At 34.6% G+C, this 19,912-nt stretch overlaps 4 protein-coding genes across 5 annotated transcripts; 2 read left to right on the top strand and 2 right to left on the bottom strand.

The window, feature by feature from the left end:
- Positions 1–595: 595 nt before the first annotated feature.
- On the top strand, positions 596–9,443 carry LOC122408263 (dynein light chain 2, cytoplasmic). The gene is made up of 3 exons (XM_043414949.1): positions 596–638; positions 3,742–3,856; positions 4,257–9,443. The coding sequence occupies exons 2-3, from the start codon at positions 3,752–3,754 to the stop codon at positions 4,416–4,418; spliced, it is 267 nt and encodes an 88-aa protein (XP_043270884.1). The 5' UTR covers positions 596–638; positions 3,742–3,751; the 3' UTR covers positions 4,419–9,443.
- Positions 9,444–9,540: 97 nt separating this feature from the next.
- On the bottom strand, positions 9,541–11,276 carry Coq5 (ubiquinone biosynthesis protein COQ3, mitochondrial). Its single transcript, XM_043414948.1, has 5 exons — positions 11,067–11,276; positions 10,429–10,841; positions 10,064–10,152; positions 9,852–9,975; positions 9,541–9,701 (listed from the first exon to the last, which is right to left on the bottom strand). Exons 1-5 carry the CDS (start codon positions 11,251–11,253, stop codon positions 9,612–9,614), a joined length of 903 nt encoding a protein of 300 aa, XP_043270883.1. The 5' UTR covers positions 11,254–11,276; the 3' UTR covers positions 9,541–9,611.
- Positions 11,277–11,343: 67 nt separating this feature from the next.
- Positions 11,344–13,602, top strand: Pex12 (peroxin 12). Of its 2 annotated transcripts, none has more exons than XM_043414947.1 (6): positions 11,344–11,480; positions 11,688–11,851; positions 11,996–12,104; positions 12,268–12,452; positions 12,701–13,155; positions 13,234–13,602. In XM_043414947.1, the coding sequence occupies exons 2-6, from the start codon at positions 11,732–11,734 to the stop codon at positions 13,346–13,348; spliced, it is 984 nt and encodes a 327-aa protein (XP_043270882.1). In that variant the 5' UTR covers positions 11,344–11,480; positions 11,688–11,731; the 3' UTR covers positions 13,349–13,602. The 2 variants fall into 2 exon arrangements, with proteins under 2 accessions (XP_043270882.1, XP_043270881.1); XM_043414946.1 differs by having other exon boundaries at positions 11,468–11,607.
- On the bottom strand, positions 13,584–19,847 carry Mer (ezrin/radixin/moesin family protein merlin). Its single transcript, XM_043414943.1, has 10 exons — positions 18,783–19,847; positions 18,519–18,661; positions 18,314–18,443; positions 17,900–18,105; positions 17,480–17,707; positions 17,132–17,341; positions 16,953–17,059; positions 16,694–16,823; positions 16,155–16,490; positions 13,584–15,600 (listed from the first exon to the last, which is right to left on the bottom strand). Exons 2-10 carry the CDS (start codon positions 18,624–18,626, stop codon positions 15,223–15,225), a joined length of 1,833 nt encoding a protein of 610 aa, XP_043270878.1. The 5' UTR covers positions 18,627–18,661; positions 18,783–19,847; the 3' UTR covers positions 13,584–15,222.
- Positions 19,848–19,912: the final 65 nt, after the last annotated feature.

Below are 19,912 nucleotides of genomic sequence, written 5' to 3'. Positions count from 1 at the left end.
ATACGATATTTGACGATTTAGCACAGTATTTATATAATATAATTTATAAGAATATCATTATGAGGTACCAAAATTTTCTCAGTGGTGGTAAATATGGCATTTACGCGAAAAACTCGACTACATGAAACCCAAAACACTTTTAATAAAAACAATGTTGAAATTTTGCTTAAAAAAGTCTGCAATGCGGTGAATTCTTTTTCGTTGTATTATCAAGAAAAGAAGTACATCTTGAGTACATCATTGACATGGGGAGACGCAAACTTAGTTTAAAAAAATGAAACGAGAAGTTGCTAGGGAATTGAAAATGTCGGTTCGTTTATCGCGGGCAACTGTTCGCAATGCATGTCGGTTTGGCAGAAGACCCTGCCAGAAGACCCTGATCATTGGCCAATAGGATAGCGAGGGTAAACGACTGGGTACGGGCGCCTCTCCAATCCTTCGAACCCGTGCGAGACAAGTTTTCGGTGTTCGAGCCGGAGTGCGCAAAAATTACAGAGTTACGATTTTGAAAAAGGGTAAAAAACGATAGCAATAAAAACCCGCTTATTACACTTGAAAAAGTAGTCGTGAAATAAAAGTCGTGCTAGTTGGACATTCTTCGTGAGACATTCGTGCTGGTGGAGAGTTACCAAAGAAAGGTATGTCGTGTCTTCGATAGTTTCAATATTATTTTGCATTATTTATTTGTCGTCCTTACGCCGGGGAATGAGAGACACTTTGTAAACGTTTTTATTCTCGCTAGCGTTTGTGTTCAATTTTTACATCTTACGTCAAATAATTGAGGCGGATTAAAAACGAAAATTCAATTTAGTCCCACGTTTCTTTTTTAGATCAAACGCGGCACTCTTGCCGAATCGAGCCAAAATTTTGACAATTTAATCAACCCACTTGAGCTTTGCGTGCTATCGAATATCTATTTTTATAGTTTTTTTTTTCCCACTTATCGACAAAACAGCATCCTCTCCCGCGTTTCGTACCTCGTCCCACGATCATCATCATCGCAACATCTCTTTCGCTCTCAACCTTCGAACTTTTTCCCAAACCGTTGAAAAAAAATATTTTCTCACCGCCTACAGTCTGTTCTCTCAATTTTAAATCGCAATATTGACAATGCCGGCTTTTGATGTTCACGCTACGGTTAAAATATCTCGTGTAACAGCATTAAGGTGTATTAAAATATATACATATATATATATTTCTATACATGTATAGATCCACTGTGGTGTAGAGTAGGCGGATTTCTTGCACGTATATTTCAATACCTCCATTTCACATCTCCCTCCAAAATTCGGTTACTTCGTTGGCACTGTAAATTCGTATTTTTTTTCTCCATGTCACCTCGCATCATATACAGCTTTTTCAAGTAATTGTATTTCAACAATGTAGGGGCTTATAATACATGTAAAAACCCCAATAGTTCGTAAAAAATTGTACATTTAATTATTTTTCTATGTCAAGAAACTTAATGGAAATTTGCAAGGACAAATAATTGCTGTATTTTTATTTTCACTGTAAATAAAATTGTAGTTAAAAATGACAATTCTCAAAGTTGCTTTCTTCTATACCCTTTTTTCAAATTTTTGATTGCTTTTGCATTTGTATTGTTTGCTTGAAAATCCAAAATTCTTCAGCGCAAAGTGGATTTAATGGTTTTACACAAATAAAATTCAAAATGATTGTTTCAAATAAGTAACAAACAAAAAAATCATTTAAAATTTTATTTTTAATAAATGTTGAAAAATAATATATTGATAAATTTCCTAGATGGAATATTTTTTATAATAGTTTGTCTCTAGTCATTGAATCAGAAATTTAGTACAATTATTCCAGTTAACCGGTCAATTCAAATACAAAATCAGCAATTCGATCGTAAAAGCTGTGACGCCAGGTCTTGTTTGCAGTATATTTGTATCCATCGGTTTAATGTGGATCCAGCTTGGGAACAAACAAAACACCAGCTGAGTTGCTTTCAGTGCATATGCGATAGTGGTATTAGCGTTTCCAAGGTTTTTTTATGAAACAGATATTCACACGGAATTGGAAGTACTACAGTATTTTTAATATGAACAAATGGAATGATCATTATCATTTGCTTAATTCTTAAACCATGGCGAAACAAACTTAGACTCAAAACATTCAACGCTTGAATGACGCTCTGTTTTAAGGCTTGAAAAATAATTTAATTTGATATGAAAATGTTCTAATTAAATCTTCTGTGCTCAGCCCAATTGAAATATCAGTACTTGAACGTATTTGAGTTGAAATATCAGTTTAAAGTCCAAGTTTCAGAGGAAAAATGACAAATTGTTTTTAAGTTTGTATCAGGTTTAAGATTTTTGTTCATTACTGCATAAAATATGTTTTGAGAGTTCAATATGGATTGGCAAAAATATGTTGAATAGAAACGACCACTGAGAGACACAAAAATATTTGAGAAAGTGAGAAAAACTAGTATTCAAAAATATTCATATTTCCATACAAAAAAATTTTATGAGTTTGTTTTCTTCTTACTGTTTTTGTACAAACCACTATAAAAAACCAAAAAAATTGAATGGCCATTTGCGGCTGATTCTGTCGGTTGGTTGAAGCGAATAAGTGTGCGAATAAATGGATTGTCTAGTCAATAAAATAATAACTAGATGCAGGGATCCAGAAAGAAAAAAAACAAAACTCTGCAATTATGCGAATGGATAGGCAATTTCAATGGTTTACAAGTCTGCCGCCCAAAATATCTATGTCGCTTTCAAATTTTCAATACCAAATAACCTTATGCATTATTCCAAGGACTTTCACTTGTTGGATCAATGCTATATTATGATGTCTGATTTATTCACGTGACATTCGTCGATCTGTGTCATTCAAGCAGTATTATTTTATCATTCTCAATCGCGCGTAAAAAAAAAAGAAAAGAAGACGAAATTGTTTTATAGGTTTGCATGATATTTCGTAACCATGTCGTTGCCATGACAACGTCGTGCTTTCTTCCGAGTTTTCCAAGACTGCAAGACAATAGACTATCATTCTGTTGGCAGATACAGAAAAAAATTTCTTGTTTACGTTAGCAACTTGAAAAGTTAGTCTTCCCCAGAAAATGTAAATTCTTATCACTTTTTCAATATTCTCGGTTTATAAACGCTTTTATCTCGATCGAAGTTCATTTTTTTCTAATTTAATATAGTGCAAATAAAGGAATACTCTCGGAAGTAATTGGTAAGTTTTTAATCGTGTAAAATTTTTCACAAATAGAACGCGAAATAGACCAAGATCGAATTTTCATTGACCCGAACGACAAATTCGTCTCCTGATCTATTTCAATATACGATTCGGAAAGAACGTTTTTTTTCGTTCTCGAGATGAACTGGAAAATCATTTTTTCCATCATTTTACTTTTCGGACTACGATCGAAGGTGAATAAGTTCGATGATCTCGAAATATATACGTAACCTTCAGAATTTTCGATCAAATTGTCGACGTTTATAATCCAAAGCATGGAAAATTCGAATCTCACGGAATATGATTTTTTTCCTGGTGGATTTGTTCATGATTTTGTCACTACTTGATCTCGATATTGTTATAAAAACATATAATATTCCAGCAGTTTTTAATTATTTTATATTGTTCCCCCAAGATCTTTCTACTCGAAAAATGTTTCCAAAACATATCCATCGTCCCTTGCTCCAAACCAATAAAAATAAATCGCGAAAAAGAATTAAATTATTTGAACAATATTTTTCTCTTCAGACCCGACAAAATGGATCGTAAAGCCGTAATCAAGAATGCCGATATGTCCGAGGAGATGCAGCAAGAAGCTGTGGACTGCGCTACTCAAGCTCTTGAGAAATACAACATCGAGAAGGTGAGCATTGAATATCGCACAGCAGTGTTCAATTCCAATCGATCTTCGGTATATCGCGATCTACCGAAAATCTGCACAAATTCAGAAGTTTTCCACTGTCGCGAAAACTTGGATCGTAGTAATATTGCAATGCTGATATTTCGAATGAAAAATTGCTCTACCATTAATTTATATATTTTTGGAATTTCTGATCGTCCAAGTGAATGGAGAATGATTTTTTCCAATCACCTGTAAACATTGAGTACTTTGATGACTCACAAAGCTCTCCATACTTGATTCATTTTTTTAGAACTTGCTACAATCAAAAATGAACAAGGAATGAAGGAATTTATTTGATACAGAAGAGTATTGTCATTCATTGACAAATAGTTTAATGTAACCGTTTTCACGTTTATTCCAGGACATCGCAGCGTTCATAAAGAAGGAATTCGATAAAAAGTACAACCCCACGTGGCATTGCATCGTTGGGCGTAACTTTGGAAGTTACGTTACGCACGAAACAAGACATTTCATATACTTTTACCTGGGCCAGGTAGCGATTCTGCTCTTCAAGAGCGGCTAAGCTGCAAATTCAAAAGTCTCTGTATCCCAGCCATTTTATCCTCGTTCCTGCTCCCTCCCGTCCCAATCAGTCCCCCACTTCCATCTCGCGACCGCCATGCCACATAATATAAAATAAACATACAAATTTGTTTCAATGGAGAAAGAAAAACAAGTCACGTAAAAGTAACTAAATACATAAACAATATACAAACTTGTATTTGAACAAAAGCTAAACGAAAGAGAGAGAGAGAGAGAGAGAGTGAGAGAGAGAAAGAGAGAGAGAGATTGATTCTTGCGAGAAAAGAGTGAAGTGGAGGAGCGGAAAAAACGAACGTACTACCGGGTATGATAAGAAAAGCGAAAAATTATGCGACACGTTAGTCAAGAACACAAAACAGGCTCAGACACACACCCACCTGCAAGAAGAAATATCAATACGCTGTCCTTCGATGTTAAAGAATTTACTCGTGGGCTCGAGTAGAAATTAAATATGTAGACAAAAACAGCAGCAGCAGCAGCAACAACAACTACAACAAGCACTCTCCGAGGATGAGGTTCGTTCGACGAAAGTAAAGAAGAGAAAAAAATCTTGGAAAAAAATTACAAAAAAACAAGACAAAAATACGACATACTACCTTACATGTTAAAATGTATTGCGTATGCCAAAAAAACTTTGTTGTGTTCTTGTTTTATATTAGGTATAATAATGTGTACGATTCGACGCTCGCGGTTATTTTGACTGTCAAATTCATACATTTTTTTTTCTTTTCATCCCCCCGTGCGGTAATAATTTATGTACAAAGCGACGAAACTCCGGATCCTCCGTGGCATAGGATTTTGTTTTTTAATTTTAATTCGAGCAATGAAGAATGTGTTCGATGAAAGTATCGGATTGTGAGAAAATAATTAAAGATTTATAGCGACTGTCATTAATAATGAAAGGGAATACACACTGATCGAACTTGGTAATTTTCATTTGAACAACTTCGAAATCTCGCGTTTTAATAAAATATATTGCACGACAATGAATGCGGATAAAGCAATGCAGAACGTGACTTACGCCTTCGGGATTCATTCACATTTTACCAACATTCTGCGATTATTCCGTTAGTGCCGTTTTTTCATTGTTTATTTTAAAATTATAATCTAAAGAATATTAAAAAGTACATTAACACGAAAAATATTAAACATGAGATTTTTTTATATATACATATATGTACATATATGTATAGCGCACTTGAATATTATCTGCATAATGAAAGGGATATCAGTAGTTTATAGTGTATTCAAAAAAACTACGCAATTTTATTATTATTAATATTATTATTATTGATACCTAATAATAGAAGTGAAAAGAGAGAAGAAAGGTTAATTTCATGAAACTTACCAATTGCATTTTGTTAAATGTCACATACGAAGAGGTGAATCTTTCGGACACGGGCGTTGAATACTTAACCCGACATAAAACAAACGAAAATAGAGGGGTCTCTCTCAGTGTAAGTTGTTTCTCGTTAAATTACGAAAAAAAAAGAAAGATTGAAAACGAAAATAATATATTTTGCTCTTTTTTTTTAAATGATTTTCCTCCGTTCGACTAAACTGTATTGGCGATCGATGTATGTATAAATATCGTATTTATACATAGCGCAACTTGATGCAATATTCCACAGAGTGTTCCAATTGAGGAGGTGAAAATGCAAAAGGCCATAGGTCCTTTGCAGACTCCCTCATAAATGATGAAAAGAAGGAAAATCCATGTTTCCCTTTTGATTTTCACTTGCTCAATTATCCGCGAGATATTCCTCCGACTCTTGTGGCATACGCGCACGCCCGCGCGCGCGCGCGCGCACACACACACACACACACACACGTGTTTAGAATAAAAAAAAAAAGAGGAAGAAAATGTTCTCGAAAATTCAATTTTTATGTCGGACACAAGAAATTTAACAATCTCTTTTGCACGAGTGGCTTGTATCGTTGTGTGAAAAAAGAAAATCATTTCACTATCATAACTTACCGTAAAGAAAAATAAAAGCAGATGCGGTCATGATTGGTGAATCCACTAGTTTCGTAAGAGAACCGCGAAATAAAGAAACCTGGACGTGTATAGGCGTGGGGGCGGGAGGACGGGATTTAACAAACAAACAAAGCTCGAATTATACAGAATACATATTTAAAAACATCCTTGATAAAGTTAATATCTCTCGACGCGGCGAGAGATAAACGCACGATTGAGTCTGTATAGGGAGTTTTTTAATCTATCTATATTTTTCAATCTATCCTATAGTGAATATTATGCAAAAGATTGTAATATCGTCGGACAAAAGAAAACATGAAACGAAAAGGATTCCGTACACGCGAAAGCTATTTCATTCGATTTTACATAGAGTAATATACGTTGGCAAGAGAAATCTCAGCCCTTGTGTCCTATTAGGAAATTAATGTACATTCACGAGTTTCAGGCACTCTTTTTTTATTCATTTCTTATTATTATTATTATTATTATTATTATTATTGTATCGAGGGAACCAGAGCTCATTACAAAATCATGTCGATCGACGACTAATCATTTGACGGAGATGTCGGTACTGCCTTTGAATGAGACATAGCTTGACTCTCTTGAAATAAGGGTGTACAGGGAGTAAGAATAATGTCGATGTAGTCTTTCTGTCAATTGTTTCCATCTGATGTCGCTTCGTAACACAATTATTGATATTTTTTTTACACTCTTCAGATTTTGTGTAAAACAGCACCTTAAAAATGAATTTTCATTCGAATTTTGTTGACCACATTTGACATTCTATGGGGACTAATTCCTGTGGGCAATTATCTAGAGTCGCGGCAGCGACTCTGAGACAAGCACATTTATGTTATGACGAAGTGCTGCCAGAGACTCCTTACCGGAGCGATAGCGTTTCCAATTGTTTTCGAAAATTTTCAAAATTTGTTTCTTTATAACAGTAACATAAGCTAGAAATCCATCAGACTCGTTTTCACTGTCACGAGAAAAACCGAGCTCCATTCAATAATTTATTCGTTCTCGATTGGTCAAGATTTATATAGATTTTTTTTTCAAATTTTTTTCACCAATAATTGATCGTCGAATATGTGATAAAATGAATTGTTTATAAATAACGAAATTTGTTGAACTCGATCGACCTGACTTTACTGGCAAAAACATCCTCGATAAAATTATTTCTCATTGTTCTAATCATTATTTTATTTACTACGACGTTACTTTATTCCCAAATCTTATTTTATCTTTTGTTGTCTATATCGATTGAAAAGAATCTAATTTTTGAATGTTTAGGTAATTTGTTATCTCGCGAGTTTTTACAAATGAAAAATGACAAAAAAATATCTCTTCGGTCTTCGTACTAATGCTCTAGTATTAACTAGTTTTATGAAATCTTAAATATAAATATGAATTTATAATATGCCGGCTGCATTACGTATTTATCGTATACGTAGGCGTTGAAAGAAAAGAAAAGAAAAAATAAGACTTTTTTTCTTATCGATATCTTTGTTTTGGCACACAAAAAGGCCTAGTAGGCAAATTCACGGCGTGTCCCAACGCGAAGCGTCATCATTCAGAGTTTTCCATTGCGATAAATATTAATTGGACGATCGAACGTGTTTCTTGATCACAATCCTATGCGTGTACATACTATCAAATATTATTATGTACGTTAGAGGCATAGAGTCATTGACAGGACTGCGTTCGTCCTTCAGTCTCAACGAAGGTCCGAAAGACAGGATTAAGAAATTTCATCTCAAGCGGATTGAAAAATCAACGGGATCAATGTTTTCCTTTTCGATCGGCGATCGATAGCTTTATCGAAAATTTTCAAGGAATACATTTCCGTGAAAGAAAATTCGATCATGGGTGGAAGTATTTATATCAAATCGATAAAAAAAACTTGATGATTGAGTTGAAAAACAATTGATTCCGTTCACGTTTTCGTACTGATGCATCAAAAATATACATTATTTAGGATGAAGAAATTTATTCGCTTTTCATGGCAGCGAGTGGTGGTGTCAGCAATCAGGTCAGAAAGTCAGGGAATGAGGGGAGAACCCGTTGATTGGGAATAAATTATCAAACGTTCGTGCTCAAAGATTTTTCGAGAAAAAAATAAGCGAAACTTTGGGCGGGAACGTGATTTCTATTATTTATTACGATTCCCAGAGAATAAGAGAAGACATCACAAACAAGAAGATAGAGCAGCTCGATGAGATATCGCGAGCGAAATTTTGTAGATTGTAAGAATAGTTTTACGCGAAAAATTGCTGAATAAATTCAATCAGCATAAAAGTCTTACGAAATCCGATCCAAAACAAAAAAAAACGAAAGAAAGATTTTGAAAATGCAACGTAGCATCGCACCTTTATTGAACGAACGATAAGTAATTCTCGATTCGATACGAATATTTCGTTACCTTCGAATTAGAGAGAACTGAGAAATTAAAAAAATATAAAAACGAATAGCATGAGAAATACACATTTTTTAACGCGTTTGGAAACATTGTTAATTATAAGATGTGACAATCGCGCTGTTTTGTAAAACACGATAAAGCGAGAACAAAAAAAATACAGACACTAATGAGATGGGTAGATCAAGGAGGCCACCGTAATAATAATATTCGTGCTGTATCAGAGATCCGAGGGCATTCAAATAATTCATGCAAATTTAGTTGATCGAAAGCGATTCACAAAAATTATAAAAAAAAAAAAAAAAAAAACAAATAGGATGAAACGCGTATGGAAGACTCGTATGATAATTGAAAAAACGAATATAGAAAAAATGATATCTGTGACTGTGAGATTTGGGACACACCATGAAATTAACTATTCAAATAGAGAAACCGTATTAATTTAATGTTGTGAACCTTTGGATGGACTGTATTGTATATGTATATCTACCTGCTCTGTCTGAAGCTGCATTCTCCAATACTAAATACTAATACAGTTGTCTCTAAAGATATATAAATAATCGTCGTTTTACTTTGCAAAAAAACAACAAATATATTGCAAAACCATCATATGTTTCCTTCATCTTACGTTTTCCTTCTGACCTCAAAAAGAAATCGTGCCAGATATCGATTTTCTCCCCCTCGAAAACCTCATTAGATTTTTGCTGCTTGATTTTCATACTGGCTTTTTATTATGTACATATTTTACATAATAGCTTCAACGATCGTTTATTCAAATTTTATATTTTGAATCCTGAATGAATTGCTACTATCCCGAATGTCAGATTCTTGTAACTCACTTGTCTGAAGCCGGCTTCTTCGATCATATCCTGAGGACAGAGAAAACATTTGGACGGTTAGGTGGAAATATAGTTGCTTTGATATACGAGTGTCAAATTAACTCCTTTCTCTTTTAACATCATAAAGATATATCACGAATTATTACGGACACAATTAAGTCGAAAAATGATTGCCCTTACCTTGAAGTCTTCTTGCTTGGGAAATTTTCTTATACTCTCTACTAAGTACTGATACGGCTCCCATTGGCCTGCAATGAGGGTACCCAAAACTGGGATCATTTGGAAGGAATATTTGTCGTAAACCCTGCAATAGAACATTTTTTTTAGTCTTTGGGGTAATTTTTTTTAACTATGGAAAAGATTAAGAAAAATGGAGAAAACGATTGTCTGACCATTGTAAAGTGTCATTATTGAGGTGACTGAATTCGAGACACATGAAACGACCACCTGGTTGGAGAACTCTATAAGCATCTTCCAGTACCTGTAAATTTATGGTATAGTGTTTAGATTTGCTCATTTTATATAATTCAGATGGTTCTGTAAATATTTTGTTTGATAAAGTTCAACAGAGATTTAAAAACAACTCCCAGCGGGACAAGAATTATTGATATTTTTGTAAGAAAGCAAAAATCTGTGATAATTCAGATTCACAACATTTTAAAACTGAAAATTAGTGCAAACGATAGTACTAAAGTTATCATTCATTTTCACTTTTTTATAACTAGAAGGAAAGACCTTATGAGCATTTAGAAATTACCTTATCGATGTGCGTTACATTTCTGATTCCAAAAGCTATTGTGTAAGCAGTAAATGACTCGTCAGGGCAGGGGAGTTTCTCCGCATCTCCTTGGAGCCAAGCAATGTCATAGCCATTTTCAATGGTGAATCCTTGTCGTTGAGCACGTATTTTTCCAACATTTAGCATATTTTGATTAATATCGGAAACAGTCACATGACTTTTAATTTCTCTGGGATTTGGAAGGTTCTTGAGATAATTTAAGTAACGAAATGTTATGTCTCCGGTTCCTCCAGCAGCATCTAGAAGGCGACTTCCATGGGTTGGTCCTAATTCTTGGACAAATATATCTTTCCATATGCGATGGATTCCAAGACTCATCGCATCGTTCATAACGTCATAGGAGTCCGCTACATTTTCGAAGACGGTTCTGACTAAACAAATGGGTAGTTTTAGATTAATATACGGAACAAATTTTCAAATAGATTTCAAATTCATTTAAACTGAAAAACACACTGAAATTATGGAATTGAACTCAACAAAAAATTAACCTCTACAAAATAAGCAGCAGAGCGTTGACCGACAAATAAAAAAAATAAACAATCGCATTTTTCAATAGGCAGAGAAAAGAAAACATTAACTATTCAAATTTTTCTAACCTTCCTTCTCCTTTTCACTCTCCTTGATTGTTTTGAAACCAAAATGTGTAGTCTTCTCCTGATCAACGTTATTTTTGTGCACGGTTTTCGCTTCATTATAGCTTGAAACTGTCGCGGCAAGGCCTCGTTGCAGAGAAAATTTTTTCTGTTTTATCACATGCTTACCGATGCATTTGCATAATTCCATTATCGCTATAATTAATGTTGTATTATAAAAGGATAGTGAAATATGATTAATAAGATTAAGCGTTCGGCATAACCTCAAAACTTGATCAGCTGTTCAACGAGTTCAGCGTTCAGCTGATGAGGAATTCGAGGGGTTCGAGGGATTCGCTTCACCTTGTCAACACCTTGTTCTTTTTTATTCGAATTTGACACCTGACACATTGACGATGAAATAAAAATAGAAAAAGTGTACTCATGGCTTGGATTTAATAATTTGTTTATTACGATTCACGATGCTTGTGAGGTTTTAACATGGAAAAATAATTGAAGCTCACTACGTATCATGAAATTGAACTACAAAATTTTTATAACCTCAGTTGGTTGAAAAAATAATAATATAAAATTAACTTTGTTGGCTGTGTACACGATGAAACTACAATTCTATTCCGTCTGTAGATGATCTTTGACTCTTGTCTATTGTATCGTGTAAAATTACGATCATGGCTGAAAAAGGAGCACACTTGACAGGAACTTCTTATGGAAAGCCTACGATTTTCGAAATCGTTGCCCAGGAATCTTTAGCATCTACGCTGGAACCTGGATTCAAAAAAATTTTTTCTGTAAGCCGAATCTTCGATATCTAAGGTTTATTTCCAAGGAAAGAATTATTGCAACGATCGATTTTTTCCAAACGTATTATGCAAGCAATTTAGTAGACATTATAGTTGTAAAAATCAGTTGCGATTTCAGAAAATATATTTCAGTTTCTAGCAACTTGCAATTCAGAAAGATACGGATGGGTTTTGGCATGGGCGGACGAAGCTTATTTAGCTTTCAATGCATTTCTACAAAATTTTTATTTTAAAAAATATGGTGAGTGAATTAGAACATTTCAGTTAGTTTCGAAAACCCTATTTAACTAACCTGATAATTGAAAGTTGATTTCATTGAATTGAGTAATCTCCCAAATATTGATCCCCATAAAAAAAATTCTTAACATTCATTCAAATAATATTAAAATACCGAACGTGTGCAGGTGGATCGTTTTCCGAAACGTTCTATGGCCTCAGGAGAATAGTGGTTCTGAGCTCTGGAGTTGGTGAAAATTTGTCATGGAAAAGACAGAAATTATCAATATTATTACTGATATTGGACCCCTATTTGAGAGCAAAAGCTGAGAAGTATAAGCTCGATGAAATTGACGGACGTTTTCCAAAAACTGTAAGTTATTTAACGCTTTGTTCTATTTTCATTATTTTTGACGTTCCGTTCAACTGGGACTTTTTTTTATCACTTCGCTTTTACATTGATTCACATGTTGTTGAGTTAAGATAGTTGTTATTTTCAAACAGAGTTGTAGTTTGCATCAGTGAAATGCAACAAAAAATATGCATTAGAAAATACTTGCATTCTTAGGACTTGAAACTATTTATTTATTTTCATATATTTACTTCAATAATGTTTTGCAGTATTGGAAAAGAGCTCTGAGATCCAATTTCATCAAGACCCTAAGAATATATCACTATATTCGTGAGTTTTCGTCCCTTTTTTATTACGTTCTCTATTTGAGTTCACGAACTCACTATCCAACGCCGATTTATCACATGCTGTCGACGACTCTGACATATTCGGGAGCACAGCAAGTCGCATCGATATCGGAAATATTGCAAAAATTGAAAGACGGTAATTTCCATCCGGGGGACGGTGTTCAATTGATACAAAGAGCGTTCACGAGATCGCTCGAGCTCGGTGCATTTTTCTTGCAATTCGTTCAATGGTGGAATCAAGAAAATTATTATACGAATTTGACTACACTTCCGGTACCACCGGCACCTACAATTCCTGAGGATGCCCGGATTTATAAAGGTCTTTGTCCTGTTTGTCGAAAAAGCCGTCGCATTCATACAGCTCTCGCTATATCAGGGTGAGATGTTTTTTTTTTTTTTTTACAAAATAAGAGCTCTGAATATGGAATTTTATTGACTTTGTCTTCCTTCAACAGATACGTTTTTTGCTATCAATGCATTCTCCCTATTGTACGCAAACATGGAATATGTCCAGTGACCAATCTACCTGCGAAGGAAGACGATCTCATTCGCCTTTATCTGGATGAATGAATTTCATTTCAGTTTTTGTCCCATGAAAAATATTTAATTCCAGTGAATATTGATAAAAAATTGTTTCATATTTTTATAATATTCAGTCCAATGAAAGAAAAAAAAGGGCCGATACGAATATTCCCTTATCCGAAAAAGCGCATTTATAGTGAGCTGTAGTGACAAAATGTCTTTTCGAAAACGTATAAAAATGTGTTGACGGGAGGATGTCTCCAATAATTTGATACTAAAATAATAAAATATTACTACATTTATTCCTTTCATTTTCTTTCGGCTCGTACACAGTTCGACGTATTGAATTATGTGAATTTTTGTGATTCGAAAAAACGCATATTGGTTATTGTCAAAAATATGAGGCGCAGTAAAATATTTGAAAACTTCTTTTTTACTTTCGTTCTGTTTTTGTAGTTTTTTCATACTTCCTTTAAAAAGCGTAACAATTGATATTCCTTATTTTCGGCGTCATTTATGATGCATAAGCACTTAAAAATAAGGCACTTTGTCGTTGATTATTACATTACACGAGAATCATACGTGCGATATTAAATGAATTACATTCTCATACGCGCATTCGTCGTCAACAATATATATCTATATCTATCGATCGAAAAATAAATCTACGATCCCAATCGGAGGAACGATGGGATTGAAACATTATATTCGATATGGCAATCTCAGATGAATCGTAACGGTTCTGTCGTGGTCGATATTGAAAACCAAGACCAATTCGTTATTTTTTCATCATCAGCTGGGGCGGGTGTTAAACGTACAATTTGGCGTCAGGATAATGATGTTTATGCACTTTCTTATTACAATTTAAAAAAATATATTGACCATCATTTGTCATGTATATTGGTCCTGTATAAAACAAGATATTTTCATAAATTATCTCGCTCGTAAATTGTGAAAAATTTTTTTTGTTTATCCCGAGAACTCCTGTGCGTAGCACGAAATATTGACGATGATTATGGAGATGAAGGTAGTCCAGCACAACACAATTAACGGAGTTGTACGGACAACGGCGATTTATAACAACTAAATTGCTTTCGGTGCTAATACTGTTAATCGACGAGGGTTCTAACAAAAAAAAAAACTCATTTGTCCTCCGAAATTAGTTGCAGGAACAGGCACCGGCTTAAACAATGTTTCAAATGACTGAAATTCATCAAATTAGCTTGTACAAACTTGCACCATGTTTTTCAAGTTTAGGAAATATGAATAACTTTTCTTTAAAATCACATTATCATTGGATTGTGAAATCTTTCAACATTTTGTTCATCCATTCAATTATCTTTTCTTAGAGCTTTGAACAGGAAGCAAGTTTTTTAGATCTTTGTACGTGCCCTCGTGACCTAACCACCTTCGTTCGACGAAAATTCGTAAAACTATTTGAAAAATGTAGCTCTTTTTCGACTAGTACACATTGTACAGACGACCTTAAACTACAAATCGTTGCCTGGGATGAAATTGTATTTGAGTTTGAATAGTTCTAAGCAACAAAAGTTTCTCTTCATAATTTTAATTTTCTGATTTGAAAATTGTCAGTATTTTTTCATTACTTCGTGAAAAAGTCCTAAAAAAGATGGACGATTTTACGCAGTTTGAATCAGCTATAAAAACTCTAAGAGTATCAGACGATAAATATGTTACATTCGAAACGGTACACGCTTCGAGGTAATTGAAATTTTAACGGGGAAAAAAAGTTTTTTCTCCGTTTTTGTTCGATTTTTCGTATTTGAGAATATGTACAGTTTTTCGGAAAGTTGTTCCGTGATGGAAGTCTCATTGTTCCGGCATAAGAATCAGTTTGCATGTTCACATATATATATAAAAAAAAAGGGAATTATTCGAAGGACTCCAAGAGCTCGATATATTCACAATTCTTCGAAGAACGCAACTCGTGCTTTGGTAGAGCCGGATTTGACTTTCTTCAATGTACTGTACTTGTTTTCACCCATTCGTACTTGCTCCTCGTGTAATTGATCGAGTTCGCATTGTTTTTCCCCGACTTTCATCACCTCGATTTCCGAACGTAATTCCCTCAATTGTTCCTGCAGATGTTTGCTTTTTTCCCAATAATCCACCCGTTCTTTCTCGATCTCCAATGACAATTGATCCACGTCACCGTCCGCAATGAGGTCGTAAGAAGTTAAATCCGAGGCTAGAGGTTCCGCGTCCAATTGGAGAGTTTGCAAATCTGCCTGCAGGTCAGAAGGAAGAACCTGCGTCGACGGGAACAGGTTCGGTACGGGCTGAAATATTTTGTTTTTCATTAACACACATTTTTTTTATCACGATAAAAAATTTCAAAGGTTTCGTGATTGTGCAGAAGAAAGAGCGTGCGGTTAAAGTGCAACATATTTTTAGCACCCCTTCAAAATTGACTCTTCGTGGTCACCCCGGGTCAATACAGTGTGATGGTCACACCTTTGAAAGCAGATATTGGTAAATGTTTGAGTTACAATCCTCTTTGAACCTTCCCGAACCACCTGGCCTTTCAACCCTCTTTGAATTTCGATATATAAATATCCTTCGAGGGTGCCCAGGAAAAGACTATTTCTTGGTAACGTTTTACAAAGTGTACGAATATTTCGTACATGTGTCAAGTGTTTTGAGGTTTAAGCAACATCCACAATAACAAATTTAAGTTGGACGATCGAAGTCTGAGAAATGAAAGTTTAAAAATAAGTGGTAAAAACAGGGGTGGAGTCAAAAGATTGAAACAGCTATTCTTAAGCAAGTAGAATTAGGAAAGAAAGTCATTCTCTAGAAAAAAAAGTTTATCGCTTAAAAGTATTTGACTCACTGTTATGGCAGCTGTGTAAGCGTTCCTGCTGAGAAATTCGAGGAGTTTTTCCTTGGCCTCTTTCTCGGCTATGCGAGCGCGCAGCAATTCGTCCTTGAGTTTTTCTGCTTCGGCAGCGCGCCTCTCCGACTCCTGCACCAATCGCTCTGTTAACAATTCTGCTTCGCGTGTCTTACGCTCTAGATGAACTTTTTCTTCCTCCGTTTTCATATTGTTCAATCTTATTCGCGTTATTTCTTGCTCGGCTTCGGAAGCTTTTTGACTCAGGAGCATTGCTTCTTCCTCGGCTACACGACTCTTCTCTGCTAGAAGATCCGCAGTTTCTTCAGATCTCCTCTAAAATTTTTTACATTCATCGCTCATTAACAGGCACGCATTTTTTAAATGATTTTTCACATTATTTTATTCGGTAGAATTTAAATTGGTACTTGAAGATTTGCGAGAATTAAATTTGGATAGTGTTTTGTTCAAAAAACTTATTACGGTTGGAAAATTGTTGCTTTCGTTCAGTTTTTTGGTGAACAAACTGTATTTCTTACCAGAGCTTCGTTAGCTAATCGAATTTCTTCCTGGTATTGCAACAAACGCTGCTCCATGGCAGCCTTTTCTCTCTCAGCTGCTTCTCGCAATTGTTTTTCTCTAGCTAATTTATTCCGCTCTATTTGTCTCCTGATAAAAATACGACATATTTTTAAAATACAGATAATAAATTCTCACAAATAATTTGATAAAAAAGTATTTTGACAATCGATCAAAATTTCTTCATGTAATTCTATCATCCGATTGATGGTTTTTCACCTGGATTTTTCTTCCTTCGCCTGAGCTTTCATTTGTTGAACCTCCATAGAATCAGGTTTTCTCCGTCTCATGAACAAATCATGATTACCAATACACAAATCTAAAATCTTTCACAAAAAATGACCGTTAAAAAATTAGCACTTCGTAGTAATCTAAGTAGATGATAAATATTTCATTACCAGTTTGTTCATGCGAACTTTTTGCGAGAAAAAAATGAAATTGGGAGATGATTTTTCCACTGGTTTGATAACAAATTTTTTGTCGTCGAAGCTAATGTGTCGAATTTCCGACCACGTGAATGTCGTTTTCGGAGCCAGTTTGTTTTCTTTCTCATAGATATTCAAGCCTAGCGCTGTTACACCAAGCCAAAGGTCAGTCTCCTTTTTATTCTAAGAAATATGAATAAGAAAATCCAATAAGTTTTCCCCATTCACAATGTGACTACGAAAATAAACGATTTTTTTTCTGAACGCGAAAAGTATTGCAAAGAATAATCTTGCGTACGATTTTCTATTTCAATAACTCACACTTATAGGAAAATAATTGACACCGTACATGTCAAGGTCTTGGGCAATTTTAAGATACTCCATCTCTGCTTCGTCTCGTGACATACCACGATGATCTGCATACCAAATTTTTATCCTGTCCTCCCACATCTCCGGAGTCATTTGATACTGGTCGATCACTCTCTGAGGTAATAAATCTTCACTTGCCAACATTCCAGGACGATATGAGACTTCGTCATAGTCACCGTACTTTGAAAATGATGAATAAATGAATAAATGAATAAAATGGTAAAATAATAAACGAATAAAAGTGATATGGAAAATGAAAAAAAGTCTGTGATAAAATTACATTAACAAATGAACAAAATAACAAATACGATAAACCCAAAAATTGAATAGCAACAGAGAAATTGGAATTGAGGAGTTTTCATCATAAGTCACCTTTGCTTGAACCGCATAAGATGCCAATAGAACGGATGCCTCTGGAGGGCAATATATATCCATGGAGAGAATGGCTTGTTTAACTTGTAGAAAAAATAAATGTTGCGTCACTTCTTGAACCAATTCTTCTGCTACGTCCTCAGGATAAAACTTTGCCAAGAACATGAAAGGGGTTGTTGGCTGTTGAGAAATTCCTTGGTCCTGAACTAAAAAGTAATAATGGCCCCAAGCACGTTCAACATTTTTTATGAATTAGCCTGTTACATATAAATTATTTTTGGAGAGTTTTCAAAAATTTCAACAAGAATGATGCGGAATTTGGTACACATATAAAAATAAGAGCATTATATGAAGATTGATATGTAATCTTGTTGAAATTTCATATATATCGAATTGACGAGTGACAAGAAAAACCTTTTTTGTCCAATTTGAGCCATGAAATGAATCCTTTAGAGTCTTCATACTGAAGTCCAAAATACCAAGTTTCCCGTAAGCCAATAGTACGACAAACTAGATCAAACAAATCTCTCCCCGTTGCTCTCCACTGAAAAAAAAAAAATTGGTACAGATCAAGAGAAAATTATTGAAAAAGTTTGGATGTGAACGAACGATGACAAACCTCTAAATTAAATTCAAGCTCTGCATCCAAAGTGCAAACCTTGACAGGAAATGACTTTCCTGATTTTTTCCTTCTGAACGGTGGCATTTTATTTTTCATTGTTTTCATTTGGCATCACGATGAATTAATTCCACAACACGTGACTATAGGAACAAATCGAACGAACGATATACTATATACAATATTAGGAAAATAGGCAATTAGCAAATAGCCAAATATTCTTGGAAATACAAAGATAAAATGTTTCTTTATAATTAACCTCACCTACATATTTTCTCAACGAATTCATAATTCAGAGACGACGCAAAGAACTGCACTGTAAAATGACATTTAAAAATATTTGTCCTGGATCCTCGTAACTGCACAAATTTTGAGTAGTTTCAGTTGCCTATTTTTATTCTATTTTTCGTAAATTTGTACATTTCGTAAAAATGAAATATCTGATTTTGAGGTTTGAAATAACGTTGCTAGTATATATATAGTAATTGAGTTGCCGGAGTTATAAAAACCGATAATGCAGGATTGTTTTGGAATTTTTGCTGCGGACATCCGGTGTTAATGATCGCAACATTTTTTATTATTCCAGTTGATACAACACGATGAACTATATATTCACTAAATATGCGTCATTTTGCAAAAATTCTGAATATAATATGGCGTTTAAGTGCCGACTCCTTTGGATAAAAAATTGCTATTTTTTGTTTCTTTCGTTTGTGGAGTTTGTATCATCAGTGGAAAAAAAATCTACGTAATGAAATAATAGGTGGTCTTTGATGTGCAGACTCTGGGCCGTCGAATCTATCACGGAAGAGTATAAAAAAAAACATAAGATTTATATGTCGTTACACAGAGCGCGCGCGCGGGGTTTACAACTGCATTCTCTATCCTGCGATTTTACACTATTTAACATTCCTCCTATATATGTATGTGTGACGCTTGTGCATCGAGCGAGCGAGACGAAACTCTGCATGCTTTGCACTGCGCGAGAGGGGACGAGCGCAGCTGATTAAATAATATACAATTTTTATCTCTTTGGATGCATTCAATTAAAAATCGCCGTTTTGACGCTAAAGATACATAAAACGAGACCGCGAATATTGAACCGCGGAACTGTAAAAAAAATCTCAGCTTTAGTTATAGCTATATATGGCATTCATAATGTATAATCGTAGGAAAATCTAAAACACAAAGACAAAAAAGATATAAACAAAAAATATGCGAGCGCACACGATTTAGATCCGTCGGTGAAACAGTCCCAATAGATGCGACGTCTAGCAGCTAAATCCTAAAACCGCATGACATATGTGCTGTTTTACTGATAGAGTAATATTCATTAAAGAATAAAAATTATAAATATAATCGTTTTTTCGTAATATAATCGTCGAATAAAACAA

This window comes from Venturia canescens, chromosome 3 (assembly GCF_019457755.1).
Source record: "Venturia canescens isolate UGA chromosome 3, ASM1945775v1, whole genome shotgun sequence".
Classification (NCBI taxonomy): domain Eukaryota; kingdom Metazoa; phylum Arthropoda; class Insecta; order Hymenoptera; family Ichneumonidae; genus Venturia; species Venturia canescens.
Note: the sequence above shows the minus strand (reverse complement) of the source record. Positions and strands in the feature narration are given on the sequence as shown.